Source organism: Plecotus auritus, assembly GCF_963455305.1.
Source record: "Plecotus auritus genome assembly, chromosome: 12".
Lineage (NCBI taxonomy): Eukaryota > Metazoa > Chordata > Mammalia > Chiroptera > Vespertilionidae > Plecotus > Plecotus auritus.
The window spans coordinates 3,246,823-3,263,001 of NC_137778.1; the positions used below are offsets into that span (position 1 = coordinate 3,246,823).

General features: G+C 53.5%; 1 protein-coding gene across 3 annotated transcripts in view; it reads right to left on the reverse strand.

Annotated features, from left to right (window-relative positions):
- The window catches only part of ILDR2 (immunoglobulin like domain containing receptor 2), a 56,627-nt gene that overhangs the window by 18,477 nt on the left and 21,971 nt on the right, over positions 1–16,179 (reverse strand). The window contains exons 4-6 of one of the 3 annotated variants that reach the window (XM_080647295.1): positions 4,662–4,718; positions 2,205–2,351; positions 790–966 (exon numbers count right to left, since the gene is read on the reverse strand). In XM_080647295.1, the coding sequence (XP_080503421.1) occupies positions 790–966; positions 2,205–2,351; positions 4,662–4,718 (381 nt within the window). The remainder of the gene's footprint in view (positions 1–789; positions 967–2,204; positions 2,352–4,661; positions 4,719–16,179) is intronic. The other 2 variants (XM_080647297.1, XM_080647296.1) reach the window with 2 other exon arrangements.

A 16,179-nucleotide genomic window follows, 5' to 3' on the forward strand; every position in this document is an offset into this window, starting at 1 on the left:
CACCCGGTCCATAACCATGACTCATCTTCCCTAGGTGGGGCCAATCTCATCTAAACAGGCCTCTGGACCAATGAGTTCACTGCGGGCTGTGACGCGCACCACCGTTACTTCCACTTCCTGCCTGATGGGCTCCTCTCCAAGCTCCTGATTGCCCTCATTTCAGCTCATGATCTCCACCCAGATGCTCACTTGTTCCTCTGAACGACTTCAGCTGCATCTCAGCTCGGGGTCCGACTCACTATCCCCCATGAACCACGTGCCCGTCACCACGTCACCGCTCCGCTCAGGACGCCGCTGCTGTGCACCGAGCCCCAGCTCTTCTGGGAGCCAGACCGGTGAGCTGGACACGATCAAACACACAGTGTGTTCTCCCTGCTCGGGCTCCACCTGCTGCCTCCTGGGGGTGCCCAGTGACCCCCCACTCTGCTCTCCCAGTCCTCTCATTCCTGCAGGCTCAGCTCAGACCTCACCTCTTCCCGGAAGACTTGGCAGCCAGCTCTCTCCTATAGTCCCCCAGTCCCACACTCTTTAGCACCCAAATGCCTGATAAAGCGTCTTTCTGCGGGCTGGAGCACACGGCCCAGACACAACCACGTCCCACACGTCTTGGCACTCGGCACCGGCCGGCTAGTCCTGCGCACTAGGGAGTGAGGAGGAAATACTGACTAGCTTCTGGGATGGAGACAACCATTTCCCAAAGGAGCGTCCCTGAGCTGACATCGCCATCAGCTAGTCCCCGCGTGGAAGCCAAGGAGGAGCGCGGGCAGGGCAGAATGGAACCACATTTACCACTGCGGCTTCCTCCAGTGGAGTCGCTTGGAGCCAGGGGAGGTGGATGCGGCTTGTCCATCAGCATGCCCGATGAGGGGGCTCCTCCCAAGGGGACAGGGGGGATGGAGTAGGGGCCGGGGACACAGGACACAGAGGGAGGGTACCCGGCCTTTGCTGCTTTCCCTGCTTCATACACTGTGGAGGGAGATGAAGAGCAAGAGATTATATGGTCCCACCCTCACAACCCTCACACCTCACGTCCCTGAGGATGCACTTTAGGGACCTCCCGGATGTGTGCATGTGTGTGCCTATATGTGCATACATGTGCATGTGTGTGCTTACGCCTGCAGGTGCATGTTGTGCTCCGATGCATGTGTGTACATGTGTGTGTTATGTGTCTATGTACACGTGTTAGCGCATGTACGTGTATATGTTGTGTGTGCCTGTGTGTGTCTATTTGTGTGTGGGGGGTGCTTATGTATGCGTGTGCCTATGTATGCCTGTGTGTGCTCATGTGCATGTGTGTGTATGTGCCTATGTGTGCATGTATGTGTGTGTTCTCCTAGGCCTGAGCCACTTAACTGGAAGCCCTCTCCCTGCTGCCGTGGACTCCTCGGGCTCCGTCAGCAGATGACATCAGGAAGTGCAGTGTTTGGCACCTGGCAACTGAGTCACTAAGCGGCTCCGTGACAGCAGCAGCCCACGCTTAGCCACACTGCGTAGGCGGCCCAGCCCCGGGGCTGCCCAGGGCAGCTTCCAAGGGAGCTGGAGCCTCTTCTAGCGGCAAAGCAAGGGGCTGCTTGTGAGCCCAAAAGCAGAGCAGATAACCTGGCTCCCGGAAGTGCGCTATTCCCGAGGGTACTAACCATAGCGCCATGTCTCTCTCCTGCGCGCTGTGTTTGGTTGACAGCAGGGGTTCCACACGTGATGCCTACCTGGGCCTGGCACCTTGGGAATCCCCAAAGGAGGACTCGCTCTTCTGTGGACCCTTTGGTCATGGGAGCCCATAAAACCCGCCAGGGGCTGGATGGTACCCAAGGCTGTGGTCTGCACACTCCGCTCGTCACAGAGGGGTTCTCTGCTGTGAGAGGCGTGACCAGAGAAGGTTCCTCGAGTCTGAACGCCCCGGGAGAGGGCAGGCGCCTCTCCCACAGCCTCAGCCTCCTGCACCTGCCCTTCCTGCATCCCAGTCTCAGCGAGGACGGCACATGCTGGTGACGGGCGTGGACAAGCACGGAGAGGTGAGTGGAGGTGGGATGGCACACCAGGGTGTCGGCTCTGGAAGCGGGGCTCCCGCGGGGAGGGCGCATGGGATGGGCGACACTTCGGGTGGAAGGAAAGGAGGTGGAGAAGGAAGTCGGGCACACAGCCGCCCCGTGGGTCACGGATCCTTGCGGGCTGCCCCCCCCCCCCCAGCCCAGCCCTTTACTCACAGGCCTGAGGGCAGCAGCAGGAGTCCGGGCAGCACGGGCAGCGGATGTAGCAGCAGCAGCTGTGCGGGCAGCACTGGCACCAGCAGATGCCCACCAGGACGAAGAAGAGGAAGACGCCCAGGATCACCAGCCCGACGAACACCCACTCTGGAAGGACGCACAGAGAAGCCGTGTCAGGATGGCCCGCTCGCCGGCATCTCCCCATGAAGAGGCACGGGGGGAGGGCTGGGACAGAGGGCACAGAGCCCCCAAACTCGGGAGGCACTGGGAGAGTGAGAAGTGCAGACCCCCCAGGGCTGGGGCGTGAAAAGGGATGGTCACCAGGTCCTATGAGCACGATAATGCCCAGCACAAGCCACGGTGGCTCAGGGCCCGGCCCGGGGAACGGGTTTACCGCGCTGATTGCAGTGTCAGGACGGGTGTGGGACCGGAGCACACAGACTGGTGCCTGGGAGGGGACGGGTCTGCTGAGCTAGAATGTGGGTTCTGTGAGTACGTATCTTGGGGAGTCGTTAATCTTGTTGCTGGAAGTGTAAGCCCTGAGACATTTCTCCATGTCTACCTGGTCCAAATCAGAACGTGTTTAGGTGGTCCGTGTCCTTACGTCTCCATCCGTTTCCCTGCCCATCTCCCCGGAACACCTTTCCTGAACTCAGCATCGGGGCTGATACCTGTGCAACGAACCACGACCAGAGACAAGGACAGAGACACTGACCCCGCCCAGCTGCTGACTTGCTGTGGGACCCAACGCCCCACTGGAGGCGTGGGAGGCCAGAGTGAGCGCGGTTTCCCTTAAAAGCTAAAAGACTACAGCAATTTTGATTGAAAATCATCTACAAAAAAATCCCTTTACAATGGACTTTAACTACGCGTTACTTTCTTAAATTTGGGGTATTAAATACTCCTTTGATTAAGTGGCCATTCAGTTAGAGCTTGAAAACGTGACATTTTTGTTGCGTAGGTTTATGATCATGGCAAAGCTATTGATCTTTGTTTAGACAGATTTCCTCAGAGAGAAAACAGCTCCTGCTTCCTGTCTGTCCCTGCCCGCATCCCCCTGAAACACGTTCGAAGCGGCCAGGTCTCCGCTCTGCAGAAAAGAGAGAGAGACCTCGTCACTAGTGTGGCCCGGAGAGCATTCCTGTGAGGCACTGGATGGCTGAGGCTTTGGCCTGGGAATAACGCAGCGTCACGTGCCCTGAGACAGCTGTGAGCCCTGAGGAGTCGGTGAGGTGTGTGGCGGGGTGGCCACAAGGCGGGTCAGGCAGTCAAGGAGAAAAGACTGCAGGTGCCCTTGAAGAAACACTGTTATCCCAGAAAGGATTCTTACAGCCAAAAGGGAGGGGCATCCAGGTATCCAGGAGCAGAGATGAAAAATACAGCAACTCTTTCTTGGGGGATATAACCTCTAATGTGAAGAAGCGATGCAATGTAACATTGTTTCTCTGAGGTACAAACTGACACAATTCTGGATAAGGGGGATCACAAAGAGACAGCTCTGTGCGACCTTGGGATGAACAGGAAGAAGAATGTCTGTATTGGGCTCGTCAGCTATTGGAAAAGAGCCAGGAATTCACGGAAGAATAATGAGGGACACTCCACTGGGAAGACTCTGGGTGTTTCTGAAGCCTTGAATCAAAGCAAAACCAATGGCCATGCATATTTGTATCTCACTGCTGCTGGCAACCTTAGGCAGCTCTGCAACTGTGGGAAGAAACCCTCCAAAGCAAGAGGGAACCCCTTCCTGCCTCGAGTCTGGATGTGCCGCCCCCATGGTCCATTCCTGTTCTGTCCGAGCCTCTTCCTTATGGACTGCAGGCGGCACCAACCTGATGGTGGCTTGTCTAGGCTGCTGCGTTCAACTTAAGCTACACAAAAAGCAGGACAGGTGTCCTTGAGACAGTCCACAGCCCCCCTAGGACTGAGGGGCCCCAGAAGGCGCTGAAGTTGTACACAAAGCAAAGTAGGTATGTAGATGTATGCTCTTCAAGGGAGGAGGGGTGCACAGCTCTCATTAAGTTTGAAGAAAAAAGTTCCGATAAAGTTATAAGGGAAGTTCAGAGTAGCATGGGTGCACACTAATGAATGGGTAACATATAACTTAGGGCCTAAGGGACGCAGACGAGTAATGACTCTGTTAAGGATACTTAGTGCTGGATGGGTGCAGCTGAGACACTGGGCATGGAGGTGGCCAGGGAGCCTGCACGCCTGGCATGTGTGGTCAGGACTGGGTACCCATCTCAGCCATTTTTAATTTTCATTACTTTTTTGAGGGTCTAGTAACGGAAGAAATACAATTTAAAGGCTCTCCCAATGGGCTTAGTTTGTCCTGGAGAAGACCACAGACACATAGACAAATGTGCAGATACATTAAAGGAGCAATCAGTGACTAATGCAGAAGCCAGACAGATGGAATGACAGCAAATTAAGCAAATGAAGAGTTAAATGACTGAATACCTGGCATAATCTCCGCAGCAAAACTGGGCAAGAGGTCAGCAAGCAGCCCTGTCCTGCCTAGAGGAGGTAGAGGGGAAGAAGGAGAGAGGTTACTCCACGGGAAAACACAGCCGGGGGCCGGGCCTAGGCTCTTGGTGGTACATGAGGCACATCCGGCGGTGGGGCTCGGACAAGAGAATGACCTTCCCCATCGCCCTCTGGCAGTTACGTAAGTGACCTCTGCACCTACGTCAGGTGGAAGCAGAAACAGAACCTCCCCTCCAACCACTTACAGGAGGCGGGCATGCCTGCCTCACCCACGAAGGGCCCTGACGCAGCAGACAGATACGCGCCCTCTCCACCTTTTATTGGAAAGTCCACCCCGTCCGTATCCAGACAGTCAGCCTGCATTTCCACACATCCACATGCATCCCTACATACACTCATAAAAAACAAAGTGCATATTTAGTTTTAACTCGGCATGATCTCGGAATATAATTCTAATTATAGCCTGGAGATATTTCAATGATTAAAATTTCAAAGGCAAAGAAGAGATAAGCTCGATCGGTTACACGCTCCTCTCCCCTGGCTTCGGAAACGCTCTGTACGGTATGGCTTTCCCATATGGCACCCACAGCTGGCGTTGCGTGGACCCACCTGCCTTCCACGTGATGTGGCAGAGGAGCGTAAGGGCTGGTGTCGGAACAAGCAGGTGCCCCTCGGGGATCGGCTGGCAAGGAGCTTGCAGGAAGGGAGCCACTGAAGATGCGGGGAAGGAGGTCAGTCCTTTTATTCACCAGCCTCCTTTAGAGGAAGAGGTGCCAAGCGCTTGCACCGCGTTCTCCTGTCACAGTTGGTGGAAAGGCCCTGCTGGGACTTCCCCGCGCCGGACGCCCGGCCACACTGGGGTCTCACTGATGAACGAGGTGCGCTGGGAAACAGCTCGCAAGCCGCCTCCTGTCAGGCTTGGGATGGCAAAGGGTCACCCTGGCACCTGAATGCTGCTTCATTTACGTGTGTGACAACGCACCTAGAACAGCTCGGTCCGGTGCAAATATAATGTGAGCAGCGGGTCACTGTAGGGTTTCTAGTAACCATGTTAAAAGAGCAAAAAGAGGCCCCGCCCGATTCAGTTGGTTAGAACATCACCCTGATGCACCAACTGAGGGTTTGATCCTCAGGCCACATACAGGAAGCAGCCAATGAATGCATAAAGGAGTGGGACAACAAATCAATGCTTCTCTCTTCCTCTCTAAAATCAACCAATTAAAAAATTTAAAACGAGTAAAACGACTGAAATTAATGGCTATTTTCACTTCTACCAATACAGCCAAAGTGTGAGCACTTCCCAGGCCCGGACATCACCTCCACTGGGGGCATCTGTTTCATGCACGTGGACTTGGTTCATTCAGAAACAGCCCTTCCTCTTCAAGTTTCTAGAGGCAGAGTCGAGGAAAAGTCACGTGTGTGGTTTACATTTTGAGTCGAAAGGCGTGGCTGGGCACTGGCCTCTCCTTCCTCAAGCCGCCCCACAGGAAAGCAGCTCCCACAGAGGTCAAGGAAAAGGCGCGCGCCCAGGCCGCGGGCAGGACGCTGTCCTGAGGGCTCAGCGTTCACGGGGCGGGAAAGGGATCTTGGCTCACTTTGCTTTCCTTGGCTCTTCTCGACTCGCAAGGCCAGTGTGGAGACAGTGTCCTGGTCATGTCACCTGCGTGGGTGATGGCCGACGTTTAAAAAGCTCACTGGGACCAGAGCCCATTCCAAGGGCTAGGCAGCTTGGAGGGTGGCATAGGCCAGCTCTGGCTTGATTTGGGCAAGCAGAGCCTCCTTCTGTCTGTACTGCATCAGCCTGCAGGGTCTCGGAAGGACATGTGCGAGCCACACAAGGTATTGGGAAGGCACCGTCCAGAGCGTCCCAGCCCGTCTTTAGCCTCAGCCTCCATGGCCAGCTAGGCGGTGCCTCCACGCTCACACGTGGTCCAGTCCCGTTTTCTGGGATGGGAGGCCAGACTGGGGCTTGGGGCCAAAGTCTGAGAGCATGACTAAGAGCACCGGCTGGTCGTACCAGGCGCGCTCTCTGTACAAGTATCTCTTGGAAACTCAACAAGGCAACAGACAGCCGGCTAAGGATTTGGGAACTCGGGATCTGGGACATCTCTTAAAGACATAATTACTATTAATTACCAGCCAATAGTCAATGATCAAGAAACCAATACATAGTGTTTTTAGTAAGCCAGTTATCAGAGACTTACTTTAACAATGAGAACAATTAGCACTTCTAAATGTGCCTCCTATTGTAGCTAGTACAACGAGAAGCTTCACTTGCATTTTCTCTCTGGTTCTCAAGCCGACCAGTGTTTAAACATCTCTAGACATGTGATGGCTCAAGTCATTACATTCATAATAGAAATTACTGCTGATATAAGCTACCAGTTGTGCGTCCTCACAGGGAATTAGCTCTGTGATGACTATTAACTGTAAAAAACCCAGGCATGCAAGGGGGGACATACGTGTACATATCACATAGGGCATGTTCCATGGAGGCAGCAGCAGACGGGGAGCTGGGCAGCGCTGCCACGCGTTTACTGGTGATTATGCAGGCAAATCGCAGCCTCCTCTGGTCTCAGTTTTTCCTCAGTCAGAGAAGTGCTCTATAAAGGAGGCCACCTGGCCTGGCTCGTCTGGGACGGTCTTGGATTAGGCTACCGTTGCCCTGGTGTAATTACTCAGAGCGCCTCTTCTCACTCCCAGTGCCCCAGTTTGGACAGTTCATTGTAGGTCACCCTGTCCTATAACATTTTTTGTTAAGTCTGATACGCAGTGAACAGAGTTGCAAAAGCAACTATCTGCCTAGCAGCCATGGGCAAACTACGGCCCGCGGGCCAGATCCGGCTGTTCTATCCGGTTCTCTTGCTCTCCCCTCCGCTCCTTTACTTTGAATTTATATTAGTTCACACAAACACTCCATCCATGCTTTTGTTCCGGCCCTCCGGTCCAGTTTAAGAACCCATTGTGGCCCTCGAGTCAAAAAGTTTGCCCACCCCTGGCCTACAGGGACCAGCGGAAGTGCAAATTTATGTGCAGCCAGACCAATCTGCGGTGGGGTCGGGGGGGGGGGGGGCGGCGGGGCCGGTAGCAAACAGCAGGTTGTGTGTCCATGGGGGCTGTTTCTCCCCACATCTGGCCAGTTGTTGCCCCAGAAAAAAATGTGCCTGTGTGTTTGCAGGTCTTCCTGTTTCTTAGGATTAACCAGACCTCAGATTTTTTACGTGAAATATCCTGATGTGTGAACGTTGGCAACTGATGCACAGAGTTTTAAAGAGCACCAGATAAGCATACAAAATAGGGTGTATACACAGAGATATGTTTATGGGCACATGAAACACACAAGCTGGATTTCTCCACAGGCTCTTGGGTGACCTTGATGGTGGTCTGACCTTGCTTCTCTACCCAGAACATCAGGGAACACAGGTTGTAGGCGCCTGGGTTCGGATCTGAAAGCATCACACACCACACTGTTAGCTCTTCCTACTTCTGGGAGCTGCGAGGGGCATCAGGGAAGAACACCGAAGGGCCTTTCGTTTTTTACATGTTTTTAACATTTGTAATTGGAAAAAAAAAAAAAGAAAAGAAGGAGAGGTGGGGTCATAAATGTGGACAGGGCTTCACAAAGCTTGTCACTCAGACAGAAGGAAAGGCGTCCCGCTTCTCATTCTCCCTGAAGCCACAGCCCAGAGCTGATGCTCCTGGCCGGGACCGCTTCCCACGTGCACGGTGTGGTGGCCCCGTGGCCGGGTGGTACCCTCTCGCAGTCCAGGGGGGAATGTGGCAGGGCTTTCGCCGTAGGACAGCCGGAGTCAGGGGACAGCAGACAGTGCCACCCATCATGGCAGCAGTGAGACCATGCACTCACTGGCTCGCACACCATGCCTTGTTTTACTGGATTAAAGGCACTTTGAAAAGTGGGTTTACACTGGGACCCTATATTTCTGAAAAGCATTCTGCTTCCATCTTGTCGCCTAGCGATTCCTGAGAACGGCCTTCGCCAGTTGGAAATGCTGTATCTTTCCTTCCCCGTCTAACCCGTCATGTCCAATGCGGGCCTGACCGGGAGTCCACACAACTGCAGCCAACGCCCTGCTTTCAGAGGCCTGTCCCAGCCGGGACCTCGCTCATCCTCCAGGGTCGGTGTAAGAGCGGCAGTTACACGTCACTGAATGTCTGAGAAAAGGATGGAAAGATGACATTGCAAACAGAAGGCCGTTTTCTCTTCTCAAACACCGGTCAAGCCGTTACAGAAAACCGTGTTCATGAGGTGCTTGGTTTCCCCGAACGAGGCAGAATCCATCACCTCAAAGACATTTCCGCAGGGGTCAACCCCACAACTCAGGCACACGCATCATTCTCCAGCGCAAACAGGAGCACCAGTTTCACACCAAAGCATCACACATGTCGCAGCCCAAAATACTCACAAACCTGGGGTTGAATGATCATGGCGTTAGCAGCGTGCACAGTGGATAAAACAACTCCCGTATCGTCCCTACACAATCCCCACGGCTGCCGTTGTTTGCCACAGACACCTTGAAGTTACCCCTGAGCGCTTTGTACTATTCCTCGGACCCATTACTTCTGAGTGTCTCCCATTCATTCATGCATGCATGCATCAAGAAATGTATACGGCGCCAGGTGGCGACGCAGAGGGGAACTAGACGAGATCCCTACACTCTCGAGGCTCACGGTCTCGCCTGCAGCTTGTCCAGCGGTGTGAGTGTAAGAACTCGGTGTTGGGACCTGCTTCAGCGTCACAGGACTTAACTGAGGTCAGGGACCTTCCTCCTGCCCATGCAGTGGTTCATCGAACATCGGGTTCCACCGGTCCTGAGGCCTTCCTCCAAAGACATGGCATTATAGTCCCAACAAAGCCTGTCCTGTGACATTTCCCCGAGACACGAGTGCTCCTTTCACGGTAGGCCAGGCCCTTCCGTGGAGTTACTCCCCTTCTTTCCTAAAATAACAGCTCGTCACTTCTCACTGCCCTTGTTTGTGTGAGTCCTCACCCACACAGCCTCCCGCCTCCAATGTGGATTCCGACAGCCCGTAAGGAAGCTGCGCTGAGAAGGTGGGTGCGCCAGGCTTGGAGGACCCCGGGGGCACCCTGCCTTAGAGCTGGTCTCCCAGCTGCGAGGAGTACCGCACTGAGGACGAACCCCTCCAGGCAGGCCTGCGTTCTGTGCCTGACGTCCCAGCAGCCCCGCAAGAGGAGGCATCTCACCCTCTGGACCGTGAAGTGTTTCCAGTAGCAAATCCCCTCTGTGGGGTATGCTGGCTTCTGATTGGCTGCTCACAAGGGTGCCCTTGTCCATCCCAGATGGATACCGGCTCTTCATCAGCACAGGAAGGGAGCCTTCGTTCACTGAGCCCTTGTCCATGTGCTGGAGAAGGGGGAGCACCCTGGACTCGGGGCTCAATGGTAGGAGCATCCTCAAGGCACCGAAACATCCCAAACATCGAGTCAAGGGGACTGAAGGACTGCCCCACCTTGCACCCCACAAGTTGTAAACCACCAGGCTGGGGTATTTTTAAGGCAGCCATTACAGAGATACAATGTGCTTACGAACTTAGCCAAAAAGAGTGTTTTTGTCTCTACTCTTCACACTTAAATCCAAGCCCTCAGAGTGCAAAGGTTAACTGCGTTTCCTTTGTCCTGGCGAGGCTGCCGCTGCGGACAGCGTGGCCATCTCCATTTATTGCACTGAGCTTATTCACGTGGAGTCCTCCTGGGTTTCGCCAATACACTACACAATGACCCGCTGGTGCTTGCTTCCCCGTCCTTGAGGTTCCCTCTTCTTCCTCTGCCTAACGCACAGGTGGGCTTCCTCCCACGGCCAGGCCTTCCTCAGACCCCTGGGTCAGCTCTCAGGGATGCACAAGTACCACCCCCCTCCCACCCCCGTTCGCTGTTCTCTCAGCTCCTAACCCTCTCAAAGGTTTCTTTTCAAGTCTTTGAGGAGAGAAGATGCCTTTCTCTGGCTCTTTGAAGTGTAAACTTGTTTCTATGGCTATTTGGAATCCCAAATAGATAGGAAATTTCCCAAGGGCACACACATCCCTGCTTTTATTCTGTATTCCCCCCGGCAACCATGCATTCAGTGAGTTTATGGTTACCCATCACGAATTTGGAGCTAGCTGCCCTCTCTTTATATATATTTATAGACTACGTATGCAAGCCTTTTGTATGTGAACTCTTTCTTTTTGTGTCCTTTACATTTTAGTTCACTTTAAACTATATTGAATAATTCTGACATTGGAGTCTCTCCAATACTAATAATGACTAGTATTAGACCATCTGCAATTAACTTCTCATAAATGCTTTGGGCTTTTTGGCAGTGATTGTAAGGTTGGTCCAAATCACTGACTTCTATTCACACAGAAGTCAGACTTGATAACTAAGAAAGATCTTGGAGGTCATCTAACCTGTAACCCACCCATGTTTTTAGGAACCTGAGGCTCAGAGAGGTTACAAAGTTTACTAAAGTCACACAGCTGACTAACGATCAAACCAAGAGTAGAACCTAGATCTACTTGTCCCATTCCAGTATTTATTTTTTACTAGTGGCCTGGTGCACGAAATTCGTACACATTAAAAGGGAATTAATTAGAAGAAATATTGTAATATTGCTATTTGCCCTTTCTCTATAATAGAAGTGTCAGAGATGAAAGAAAATTAGTAAAATATATATAAAATCTCCCTCCTGTCAGAGTCTGTGGCGTGCCGCAGGACCTAGAGTCAAGTCCCCACCCACTACCCGCACGTGCTTCAAAAACACAGGAGACCCAGACTCTGCTGGCTCCACCCCCATAGGGTGAGACCCAGACCCGGCTGGCCCCACCCCCGTCAAGCCACTCTGGGTGGGAGGCACAGCCTCAGGTCCCCCAGCCCGGCCGGGTGTGGGGGGGGTGCAGTCTCAGGTCCCCTGTCAAGCCCCGCCAGGTGTGTGGGGGGGTGTAGTCTCAGGTCCCCTGTCAAGCTCCACTAGGTGGAGGGCGCAGCCTCAGGTCCCCCAGCCCAGTGCCGGGGCAGGGGGGGAAGCAGCCTGAGGTCTCCCGGCCTAGTGCTAGGTGGGGGGCACAGCCTGAGGCCCCCTGTCAAACCCTGCTGGGCGGGGGACACAGCCTGAGGTCTCCCGGCCTGGCGCTGGGGCGGGGGGCAAAGCCTGAGGTGCCCTGTCAAGCCCAGGCAGCCCCCCCACCAGCAGCGTCACGTTAGTGCTGAACAGGGACGCACGCAGGCAGTGTCACATCCGTAGCCGGGGATGCAGGCAGGCAGCTTCACCTCAGCACTGGGCGAGGACACACGCAGGCAGCGTGAAGTTAGCGCTGAGGGCGGAAGTCCCCGCCCCCGTCCCCGCCCACAGACTGGTGGTGACTGGGACACTTCACCATACAGACAAATTAGCATATTACCTCTTTATATGTATAGATTTATTTATTTTTTGCCAATACCTCACTCCCTCTCCAGATGTGCTTGTCCTTAAATTTAACTGCTTCCTCATCTCCTGGTCTTTGCAGTGAGGGACCCTCAAATGTGTTTGTGGCATCATTGCCCTACTTAGATAATTAAAGTGTAATTTTTGGCTATAGGAAATGTTAGAGGTGGTTAAAAATTTCAGCATCTTTTAAAGTTGCAGCCAGAAATGATTACTGAGTAGTCGTGACCCTATGATCTAATGGAAGGGCATTCACCATGCTGCTACCAACAAATAAACAATGATAACACCATGGGGACCTGGTCAGAGTACGCTGGATGTGCAAGGCCACTCTGAGTGTGGGAGTCTTAGTCAGAATGTTTAAGGCTAAGATACTATACGCAGGTGCACAGTAAGGCCACAGTAGTCTGACTATGTACACTGGGCAAACGTGCCCATCTATAACCCAACATAGTGAGGTCAGTATTTTGGAAAGAAGCCTCTTTTGTCTGAGTCGGTATTAAAGTATGTTACTGCCCACCAGGCTGCTGCTGTAGGTACAGAAGCTGCTGCTGCTGTGTGAGAAAGATGAATTGTTACTTGGCCGGTGTACGGCTATGGTATGGGACTTTACTTTGAAGAACTGCTTTGTCTAGTGGCTCCTTGTTAGCAATGGCTGCTTGGGCTACATTAAAGACTCTCTTACGTATCTACAACTTCTCATGGTTTCTCCATCGAATACCTGGCGTCCCAGGAGGTCCAGTCCCTGGCAGAGGGGCTTGGACCCTACCAACACCAACTGCAAAGTCCTCGGTCTTCCAAAAGGGCTGCAGTGAGCCAAGCCCCAGCCCCCAGAGAGTGAAGAGGGTAAAATGTGACCAGTAACGTAAGGTGCTCCAGGTGGCCCGAGATGAAAGGCAGAGGACGCCACAATTGCCTCCAGAATGCTGTGAGGAGGGAGGGGTCCTGGGCAGAAGATACTGAGTTTCTTGGTGTGATTCCAGGGGATTTCCTGAGCTGCTGGGCTCCTTGCATCAGACTGGCCCAGGCACCTTAGCTACAAAGATACCAAGAACAGCTCCTCTCCTTAACTAAAACACCCCGGGAGTCTGGGGCTCGCAGGGGGGCACGCCCCTGCAGCCCTGGGATGTCAGAGTTCCTGCCCTCTCCCAGGCCAGCCCCTCTCCGTGTGAACGCAACCCTGCGCACTTGAACAGCGGCAGCTGGCTTTGGAGAAAAATGGGATGACTGTCTCCTGACCGGCTTCCAAGGGCTGCCATTCTTTCTATGCAGGGCTGAGCCGATTCTCCCGTGACACCCCCTTCTCCCGCGCACAGGCACAGGCCTGCAGCCTTTCCACCAACTACAATGAGGCTGGCTGCAAACCCAGCTGCTCCCCGCCCCCCCCCCAACCCCCACCCCTGTCACCACAGCAACTGGCAACCAGGGCTGGAAGAATGCGCACTAATTGAAGGCCAGTTTCCTCCCACCTCCAAGAGCAACAAGTGAGCTGGAAGGAGGCTGTGGAAGAGGGTGGGAGTGGGTGTGGTGGGGGGCAGGGAGCACACTGCAGCAAGGCCTGGGGCTGGGGCTGGGGCGGGGCCAACCCCGGCCTCCAAGACCTGCTTTGTTCTCTTTAACAACCCTGGACTGGAAGAGCCTAATGGAACTCCCTTACCCTGAGGAAATCTTAGCGCCAATTTTTCAGTTAGAAGATATTATGCAAACCACCATTTGTTGTATGGGCCCTTTGCTTGGAGATATGCACATAGTAGGTCCTCATGAATGAAATGCCAGCTACAGCCAGGGCTCCCAGGTGCAGCTGAGCTGACACCAGGTTGCCCCCAGCTCCTCTGGAACTTCACTTCTTGTCAATGGAGAGGAGGACCTTCAGGGGGGTCATCTCTAAAGATGGTGTGACCCTCTTGCCACTTTGCCTCCTCAGTTTATGCCTTGTTGTCCTGACATAGATTAGCAGGCTCTCCTCACTCTAGGAGTCTCTTAGCTTGGACCATAAATTATAAGGTCACCCTATCTAGACTTTCCAGGACCACACATATTCTCATCAGAGCCCTAGGTGCTCCCCAAAGCCTTCCAGACTTCATCAAGGGCCCGGTGGCTCCTAATCCTTGCATAGGTAGTCAACACCCTGTCATTAACTAAGGGCCATCCACTGAGAATCGGGGCAACCAAAACAGCAACCAAAAGCCCACTGGCAGGAGGTTCCCACAGGGCTGCAGAGGTCACCTCCGCAGGGCACTGCACAGATGTCACCGCGAAAACGTGGCTGTTAGAAATAGGACTGCCAAGTCACAGTGGCTCAAAGTCTGTCTGTGGAACGGGCTAGAGGAAAACCGGCCCCCTAGCAGGAGTCCCACAACGAAGGATTCCCTGCAGAGTCCCTCAGACCAGGGGTGACAGGCTGGCAAAGAGATGCGGGGATGGCAGGGTGGAAGGGAACCCATACTACTGGTTCTGATCATGTGCCATTTAATCCTGACAACAGTTTTTCCAGGAAGTTTTATTCCTCCTCCTCCGCTTTTACAGATAAGGACATCAGGCGCAGCAACACTGGCCTGTCCAAGCTCCACTGGTGCACCGAGTCCAGGGACTATGACCCCACAGCCATGCTCTTGGCAGTGACCTTCTCCAGTCCCCAGACTGACCTGTGGTCAGATCAGGATTTTGCAACCTGGCTATTGACACTTACGGCCGGATCTTCTTTGCTGGGTGTAGGAGGCTGTCTGTCCCATGCATGCTGGGTGTAGGAGGCTGTCTGTCCCGCGCATGCAGGGTGTAGGAGGCTGTCTGTCCTGTGCATGCAGGATTGGAACAGCCTCCTTAGACTCTAGCACCCCACGTGTGTGTCAACCAACGTTTCCAGACATTGCCCAATGTCTCCTGGGGCAAAGAAGCCCCTCCTGAGCATCAATAGCCTGGATATTTAATATCAAATACAGTTTTAATCTTTTCTTGAGTTGTTCTCTAATCGCTTCAAGTATATAATTTTTATCTTTACCAAAAGACAGTGATTTTTTATAGAGACGAGACTGTGTCATATATTGTCATTTTGAATCCTCACTGTGCTAGGCACTTAGTATGCAAAAATACTGATTACATTTAAATAATAATTTTGATAAAAATCACATTTGAAGCAAAACTGACTGCACTCCATGGTACCTACCCAAGAGCAAGGTGGCAAGGATACAGGAGAGTCTGAGACCGCCCTCCCCCACCCCCCCGACCCCCCACCTCCTGCAAAGAGAGAGAGGCCTGCCAGGGGTCTTGGAGGCTCCACGGCCCCACTGCACTCCGACCGCAGGGGAGGCTTGTTGACAATCATGAGCCAGAATCAGGTTTTGGTTGACTGACACCTGGCTAACTTTCCCAGCTCTTCCTTCTCCTCCATCCCTTCAACCCATTTTCCTGGTTCATCTCAAAACCAAGACCAACAGAGGCACCTAGTGAGCTCAGGGCGGAAGGCAGCATGGGGCAGCGGGCTGGGAGAAAGGGCAAGGGCTGAGGCTGAAGGTCACTCCTCTTTAGTCTTCTCTCTCTCCAGTCAGGGAGCCAGACAGTTGTCTCAGCTCCTCCAGAAATCTGAAGGCTCCAGTGTCTACTGAGGACAGAAAGGGCGCTTCCACCGCCTCCAGAATCAACTCCGCTTTGGGTCTTGCGTGTGGGGCCACTGTCTGAAGGACAGCTGATTCGACAAATGAAAATGTGGGCTCAGCCCAAATCCGAGGGTGTTCCACAGGCGTCACCCCCAGATTTACACCTAGAGTGTGGCTGTAATTAGCGCCAGCTCCCTTCTGCAGGAGGAGCTTTTTCTTTCTTCCCCTCCAATTCCTTTTCCCTCTTTCTGTTTGTAAACCTTCCAGAGAAGCCAGACAGCCACTCTCAGATCAAAGTTTGAGCAGGCCAAAAAGACCTCCAAGGAGGCTGTTGCCATGGGAACTTGGGAGCTGCAGCCCTTTTAATTGGCAAATCTCCTCAGTTAGGAGCCGCTGGGCACGCAAAGAGGCCGGGAGCGGGGAGGGGAGCCTTGGCAACAAGTAACCTTTCTAAAGAGC